Source organism: Thamnophis sirtalis, unplaced genomic scaffold, assembly GCF_051295495.1.
Source record: "Thamnophis sirtalis isolate CommonGarterSnake01/CBP01778 unplaced genomic scaffold, rThaSir2_p1.2 scaffold_5, whole genome shotgun sequence".
Lineage (NCBI taxonomy): Eukaryota > Metazoa > Chordata > Lepidosauria > Squamata > Natricidae > Thamnophis > Thamnophis sirtalis.
In genome coordinates, this window is record NW_028261385.1 from 110,488,631 (window position 1) to 110,497,217 (window position 8,587).

The 8,587-nt window shown below is 43.5% G+C and overlaps 1 protein-coding gene across 1 annotated transcript; it reads left to right on the forward strand.

The window, feature by feature from the left end:
* Positions 1-320: 320 nt before the first annotated feature.
* On the forward strand, positions 321-5,480 carry NHLH2 (nescient helix-loop-helix 2). The gene is made up of 2 exons (XM_014063105.2): positions 321-858; positions 3,740-5,480. Exon 2 carries the CDS (start codon positions 3,740-3,742, stop codon positions 4,130-4,132), a length of 393 nt encoding a protein of 130 aa, XP_013918580.2. The 5' UTR covers positions 321-858; the 3' UTR covers positions 4,133-5,480.
* Positions 5,481-8,587: the final 3,107 nt, after the last annotated feature.

An 8,587-nucleotide genomic window follows, 5' to 3' on the forward strand; every position in this document is an offset into this window, starting at 1 on the left:
TATCCGGCCACTTCTCCAGGATAAGCCCAGCGGAACCAAACGGCAATCCAGCCGCCACTCGCTGCAGGCCGCTCCCTGGGTTTTTCTATACCGCTGGCGTGGCCCGGCCCTCTGCTCGGGCTCCAAGGGCGTCGGGGGATGTTGCAGATCGCATCTTGAAGGACCAGGGGAAGCAATCTAGTCTGGGTGCCTTTTATCTCCCCCCCCCAAAAAAGAGTCGGGACTGCAACGCAGGGCTGTTCCCAGGACCTGGATGCCGCCCGCTGAACCTGCGAGCCAAGAAGGTGTCCGCCGTTTGCACAAAAGCTTTGATTGCAACGGAGCGATCTGACTCCGCCACGGCGATTGAGCCGCAGATCGGGCCCGAAGACTCCTGCCCGCGCGCCGCCGGCTGGAAGGGCCCGGAGCTTTCCTTCTCGAAGCGCCGCGACTCTTTTGTTATTTGCTGAGGTCCCGCAGGAGGAGGCGGAAGCGGCGGCCGCAGCTTTCCAGCATAATTTTATCAGCACAATTTTGCGCGATATACTGTAGATCTGCAGAGGTTTGTTTTTTCCCCCACTCCCGGGGATCATGTTTTTCTAGTGCATTTTAATTTTTATAGGAATCCTTTGGTCTTTTGACAATTACTCCATTTCTCGACCTGCGAGTTTTGCAAAGGACTCCGAACTATTTCTACCAATAGGACATTTTACTTTTTACTTATTTTATTATATGCGGATCCCTTCTTCTTTTTCTTCCTCTCCTCCTCCTCTTCCTCCTCCTCCTCCTCTAATTTATGTCTAAGATGTTCTCCTCCTCGCATTTTATTTCAGGCGCAAAAGGGGTTAGAAGTGTTTAAAGGCAAGATTCTCCTACAAGGTAAACTCCTTTAAAATATTAATATGTACGGGTAAAATTGGCGGCATTCCATTCAACAAACAAGAAAATGTTTTGTTTTGAGATAGATATAAATACAGACCTTAATGGAATCCATATTCCGTTCTTTGGTCTCGCACCTAAAGCAAAGTTATTAGAAATTTATTCTGAAAACAGAAAACAGAAGATTTCTTCCAAGCTAAAAATCAGGCAAATTGGGTTTGCTTAGAACAATTTTCGCTGCAAATCTCCACTGACCAATATTTTAAATGTAAATATTTAAAAGCTGATCATTCAAATTAGTTTTCCTTATTTAAGTATTTAAGTATTTAAGTTCCCATTTTCGTTCAAGCTGGAATATTTTCCTTTCAAAGTTATCCACCGAAGAGGAATGTTGTTTTGATCTGGATTTTCACATTCCTGATTATTACTATGAACCTAAGCAGACGCTTCTTCAAAGGAAAAATAGATAGCAGTTTCAAAAAGGAGAAGTCTCCCCGTTCTCCTTCTCCTCGTAGCGCTTCTGAGGTTGGACAACCCAGCGTCTACAGGAAAAGCTCACTGGAGCTGGGAAATCCAGTAAATCTTTCGAGACTTTAAGTCCTTCTAGTCTATTGTTTGCCAAATAATACTTTCTATGTTTGATAGATTTTGTTTCTTCTCCCGCCCTGCTTTGCTTTCAGTAGGTTAAGTTTGCTCTTATTTCTTCCCCCTATTCACCACTTGCTGTTTAGCAGATTTAGAATGGTTTTATATGTATCCTTTGATGATGAAAAGACTTAAAGCAAAAATCTATATTTTCCACTTGGATTTTCGATAGAGATATCTTGAAACGGTTTCTTGTCATCCATTTCCCTATCATTAATATCGTCATCCTCATCAACAACATTACTACCCCCCCACCCTAACATCTCCCATGTAAGACTCTCTGTTTCTAATTCCTTTCTTTTCTGTTTCTCCTCCTCGCTCTTGGTCAGAGGTCCTCTTCCCCCCCCCCCCGCCGCCCTTACTCCTCCCCTCCTCCAACCCAGACACATAAGGGTGTCTCCGAGGTGGCTATTCTGTCTGTCGCTGCTGCATTGTTTTGGGCTTTGCCAGCCGCCAAAGCGTCTAGGAAGTTCCCTGGCTTGGTTGTGCTGACAGATGGAGCCAGCATCGAGCTATAAATCCCCCAGCCCCGCCCCAACCTTGTTCTATGGGGGGACACTCTTGAGCCTCGGGACTATGGTGCAGCGGGCATTCAGGACCTTGGTCCCTGCCCACAGCCTGCCCATGGAGCGGTCGCTGTGGTCGATGGATATCCCCAGGCGAGTCGGCTGCCAAGCAGGCGCGACTGAAGCTAAAGAGACATTTGCCCGAAAAGGAGGCGCACGGGGACTTAGGCAGCAACAGGCCTCTGTCCATTTCCAGAAGGTCTCCCATAGAGCTAAAACTAGAGGGGCTCCGCGTCCCGGTTCAGAAATTTTACCGAAAAAATTATCAGGGTGGGTGGGTTGTTGAGTAGCCTCCTACGGGCACTCTCAAATCTGTTACACCCTGTACAGTTCGGTCCCTGGCTGGACGCCCACTGGCTAACGAGCAGAGAGACAGGAAGAGCTGCTCCACACAGCCACATTCTGGAGACTGAGTCCTTGTTTTGTTGTCCGGTTGTTTTCACTTGCACCTCAGAATTTGCTTTCTGGGGTCCCAGGAAGGGTCCTTAGGTCCCACCTCAAATTTGGGCTCATGCTACTTGTGGAAGTGGCACAAACAAGAACCAACCGGCAGCAGTTATGACCCGTTCCTCCAAAACCAGATCAGAAAGAGCTCAAAGCTCTGCTGAGGATCTTTGGGGAAATAACTGATTTTTTGCTACACGGCCGGGGCGCAGGAAAAATCTCCTAACCCAGACATGACTAGATCGAAGGGGAGGATGTGCTTTTGAATTTTCTCGCCGAGCAGTCAAGAAAAACAGAGGCAGTTTTCACAAGGGTCTCGCTGAAAAAAGCCCTCCGAGACAAGTCACTGCTGCTTATTTTCCAGGGAAAGCAATCAGGACTTCTAAAGGAAATCAGGACCTGAATGTTCAAAACACCTTCTGGGGTCCTTTTAGGAATGCCTAACATTGTGAACCGAGATGTAAGTGAAAAATAGTCATATAGATTACAACAGAAACAATACAGCGACCTTCTCAGATAAGGATAAAAGTTCATACAAAACACTTCAGTTAAGTTTTCCATTATATTTGCTCTCCAGTTGATCCAATCACTATTTAATGATCATTAGATCGTAATATCTTTATTGAGAACTTTTTTTTAACGAAAAAGGTTTTTTTACGAAAAAGAACACCCTTTTTAAACGAAAGCTAGGATGTTATGGCGTTCCGGGGGAGAGCTGATAGAGAACGGACAGGCGGCGGCCGTGGTTCGGTCGGAAGGCCGCTTCTACTTTTTGCAAGGCCTCCCTTAGTTAGCAGCCTCCCTCCCTGTCGCGCCACCCTACCCAAGGAAGGCAAGCAGCCCCCTGTCCCCCTCAGCCTGGGCAGCGCAAGCGAGTCTCCTCGCGAGGCCTCCTAGCAGCAGCAGCAACAGCAGCAGGAGGGCCCTTCGTCGTCCAATATCTTCAGCCCCGCCGGCTCGCAGGCGCGAAGTAAGCGGCAGGCACACGCGATCAACCCGGCTCAGGCTTCCGCCGGGAGCTTCTGACAACAGCTGCGCTACCTTGGCTAGAGTAGGAAGGCAAGGGTGGCGGGGAAGGCGGGCGGGCGGACGAAGGGCGCAAGCTGATGTGCTTGGCTCCCTTCCCGCCTATCACGAGCCGGGTGGGGGAGAACATTCAACAGCGGCACTGACTGAACTCCCGTCTTGATTTTTATGTTGTTATTACTTGCCTCCCCGCCTGGCAGATGATGCTGAGCCCAGACCAAGCAGTGGACTCGGACCACCCGTCGTCAGCGCCGTCCGACCCGGAGTCTCTGGAGGCCAAGGGGCTGCGGAGCTGCTGCGCCTCCGACTTAGAGACGCCAAACGGCGAGAGCGCAGGAGGAGGTCGCTCAGCGGCCCATCCGCCGCAGCCGCTGAGCCGTGAGGAGAAGCGGCGGCGCCGTCGAGCCACGGCCAAATATCGGTCGGCCCACGCCACGCGGGAGCGCATCCGCGTGGAGGCTTTCAATTTGGCCTTTGCCGAGCTGCGCAAACTGCTCCCCACGCTTCCCCCGGACAAGAAGCTCTCCAAGATTGAGATCCTCCGTTTGGCCATCTGCTACATATCCTATCTCAACCATGTCCTAGACGTGTAGGGCAGGCGCCCGGGGACCAGGGCCCGCGGGGAAGGTCGACAGGCAAGATGGACAGGCTGCTGGGTCCCTCTGGAGCCGCCTCCGTTGGGGCTCGGCCTTGTAGGCGGCGCTCCTTCCCCAGGTCAAGTCCCCGGAGGCTCCCTTGTCTCTGAGGGATGGACGGTCTCGGCTTGCCCCTTCCTTCACCTTCCCTCCCCTCTCAAAATTTCCCCGCGATAGGGTCCCCTTTCAGCAAAGTTTCGAGAACCCGGCGGAAGCTTGGCTGGAAGTCCCTTGGCTTTAAGCTCGTGCCTTAAAGTGCTTTCCTGACTCACGCCCGAAAAGAGAAACTTGAAATGGAAATTTTCCCTCCGGGGGTTTGGATGGAGAGTTCACTTGTCCCCGGGCCGCCCAAAACAGGAGCACATCTTACGTGGAAGGTGGGGTTCTTTTCTAAACAAACCCAGTGATAATAGAGATTGTCAAGTGCCCCTTTCTTTGTATCCAAAAAAATAAAGATCTCATTTACTTGTGACCTTAATGTATGATACAGGAGTGCAGTTAAAAATAATTTATTTTTTAATTTAAGTAGCAAAAGTGGACTATTTTCTCCCCAAGACAATTTTTTAGTTTTTGAGGGTGGTTAAGATTTTGTGTTGAAGACTTTGTGCCAACTGGTTTTCTATAGTCAAGTGTTTACATTTTCTTCTGTGGAATAAATGTCTGATTCTGGAAGTGTTCATTGGAAACCAGATTGTGGTTTTCATTTTGCTCTGGTTTTATTGCACCAATGCCCTCTTTTTAAACGTATTTTATATATTTGGACTTGTCCTTGATAACTTTATTTATTTTGTGTGTGTGGAATCAAAATACTAGCAGTTCACTTGAAGATTTTATTTTCAAATAGAAATTAAAATGTTTGTTGTTATTCTGATCTGTAATTCTGTCTAAAGATGTATTTTGGAAATAATTGATAAGGGAATAGTTTTGTTTGTCTGTCTTTGTGTGTGTGTGTGTGTGTGTGTGTGTGTGTATTACAAATTTTCTTTTCCATATTAAGGAAAAACAGGAGTACTTTCTTTTATGACAACCAAAAAATTTGCAAGCAGAAAATGTTATATGCTGTTTTGCTGTGAAACTCTTAAAAAGTATGTCTGGGTCACGGGAGTGAACATATCTGTTATCCAAAGATTTTAGTCTCTTTCAGGGTTTTTTTTGTATGTATGTGTGCGTGTGCACGTATGTATGTTGCTTTGTATAAGGCAATATTTTGTAGTGCAAATAGAGAAATTGATTTTTATCCGAACTTTTTTTCATATCTCTCATGAATGGTACACTGTTTTGCATATAAATAAAAGTATCCAATAAAGCTTATTTTCTTTTTTTCCCTGTTGTTAAGAGGAACCAAAAAGAAGACAATGAATCTATTACCGTACATCTGGAATTCAATCCAATATCACACAATACTTGATTGATGCTGAATACATAGATGATAGTGTGTGTTTGTGTGTGTGTGTGTGTGTGTGTTAGAGTTATACAATATACAAACATATTCCTCTTTTTCTTTTTCTTCTTCTATATTCCTTCATTTAAAAATTAGATTTCACTTTTATGGAAAGTATTTGCTGAAGGCTATTAATATCTTTTCAAACTAGAGAAAAATATGACCAGCATAAAGCAATGTTAGGTTAGATGGGACAGTTGGTCAATGGTCTGAAATCAACCTCTAAGGCAATACCACCAAACAGTGATGCTTGGTGCTGGTATGCTTTTGGTTCTAATTTTATCTCAAACACGAGTTCATTGCATCTTTTAAGTATCAAAGGCTGTTTCTCACTAATCACATATAGCATCACCTACCAGTAATCACTACTGAAGAGATATGAAACCTATTCTCATTGCTGTTATGTTGACACCATGGTTGGATGACTAAATGATGGCATAGTGGGGAAATATGTTGAGAGACTGTCCTCTCAATAACCTGAATTATATATGGGGATACTACTGTCATTTTACCTGACAATTATTAAAACAGGGAGCAGTAGAGAATTGCACAACAAACCATTGCTTTTAAAGAAGGAATAACATACAGTGAAAAGAGACAAGGAAAAGGCATGGGATGGGACACAGGGCTAATCCTCATGGCTGTGAGAATGTGGTTCCCTCCAGTCTTAGATATGGCAGAAAGATATGCAAGGATAAATAGCTCTGTCTCAATAATAGAGCATTATTTTGCCTTAGTTGTGGGCTGGTGAGTGGTGTTGTCCTTACACATTTAATGTGGGACAAATAAGAAAAGCATCTGGCAGATTGCCCCAGCTCCATTTTCCTTTCCAACAGGTCTCACTTGCAGGCAGGAAAAAAGTGTGGTGTGAAGCAGGGTTGGGCAAGTGTAGGCAGATGCCTGGACAAACAGTTTAGCAATCTTCCAAAGTGTATGTAAAACAATGTGTCTGTCAGGTGCTCTATCTTTGCATATGAAGCAGCAATGGAATCCAAAGTGATAGATCATTGGAATGGAGCACCTCCATGATTCCAGGATGTTACCTGAATTAAATGGGGAAGCACATCTTGTTAATTTTTCTTCTATGGAAAGAAGTGAAATGGAAGAAGTGAACTCTGGAATTGTTTCAATGATTTATAAAGGATTACAAAGAACCAGAAGAAATTCAAGAGAAATATGTCAAGATGGAATGTATTGAGATTCTAAGTAAGTATAAAAGAATAATAGATTGATATGACACGGGTAATTGATGAAATTGATGTGACACTGGTATCCCACACTATTGTGCTACAAGGGATGTGCTCTGCCATGGTTGGCAGAGCCCAAGAGCTGCCTAAGGTGTAAGCAAAATGATATTGGAATAGGCAAGTAATGAAAATTAAAAAAAAAAACAGGAAAAAATAGTGTCATGAAAAATTCCTTGTCAGCAAGCCAGTAAAAAAAATACCCATGTAGTATTCATTATGGTAGAATTAGAAGCACACAGCTTGTAGAGCCTGGCTATTTCCCAGACCTTCTGTGCAATACAGGACTAATATTAGTATTGTTTTCAAACACTGATCTAGCACGCTATCAAAAGAGCATCGCTCTACATACAATCGAAGGTTGTATGATACTTGATCAGCAAATGGCCTTGGAAAGCAATACCTGAAGATTGCAGGTGAGAAGGCATGCCCACAGCAGCTCAAGGTGCTCCATAGAAGCTGGATTAGTTCCAGTTTGTGACTGAACCAGAAATCCTATTTAATTACTTGGGCTAGATTGTGTCTGGAGGGAAAATTGTTTGGGAGAAGAGAAAAAAAACACTACTTTAAACCTGGAACTGCTAAGTTCAACTTCAAGCTCCCTCCATTATGGACTGCATTTGAGAAAGAAGCAATAGACATGTCATTTAAAGGTGGTTCAAAGATCATTTTCCTACCACAATTAGATGGAAGTGAAATTAAACCCACAGTCATTTTAAAATGTGAGGGACAGAAAGAGATGTTGCATAGAACTAATGTCAAAAATGAGGAAAAGTAAAGCATAAATATTATAAAACAAAATATTGAAATACATTTCTTGAATTTATGATTAAGTAAGAGGAGAGCTTAAGGGAGATAAGGAAACCATCTTAAAATTAAACTAATAATAAATAGCTTGAAAATCATTATCAGTCATCTAAAAGATAAATCCAGCTTGAGGCTTGTTTGAAAGGTAAGATTATAATAGGAAACAAATTCTGGATTTTCGTTTGTTTTTTAGAATCATAGGACTAGGAAGGGACTTGGAGATTTTTTAGTTCAATCTCTTGTTCAAGGCAGGAGTGCTTATACCACCCCAGTCAAATGGTTGGCCAGCCTATTTTTGAACACTTCCAATGGTGGAGCATCCACAACTTCAGGAGGCATGCTGCTCTGTTGATTGATTGTTCTCTCCTTTGGGTAAAGGAGGGTTGTTGTTTTTTGCTAACATTACACAATCACAACAGGGACATTTAAATTGACTTAAAGTGTTTTACTTACATTGGAGTAAAAGGAATTTCTCATAAGCAATTTTGGGTAATGAAAGAAAAAGTTGGAAAGCACTAATTTAATAGATTTGTGTACAAGGTTTAAATTAGATGACCTATAGAGGTCCTTCCAATTTCATAGATCCTTTGTACTAAATATGCTTCATACAGTATAATGTCTGGTATGCTGAAATAGAAGTATTTGAATGGTGTTTAAATGAGAAACAACACATTGAAAATAGAAAGATGGTTGACTGGAAGTGGTGTTATTAGCCAAAAGAAATTGCAAGCTTGTGTTTTAATCCTCAGATCTTCATACAGCATGAGACAATAAATATTAAAACCGTAGACAAATATTTCTGAGCCTGTACTCCTTCAAAATTTCACAAATGCAAAATTGACAGCTCATATGCCAACTAGTTGAAAGTGTGAGGTTCATTTTGCACTGGATATTGTAGCTGTACTTTTAAATTACGGGTGC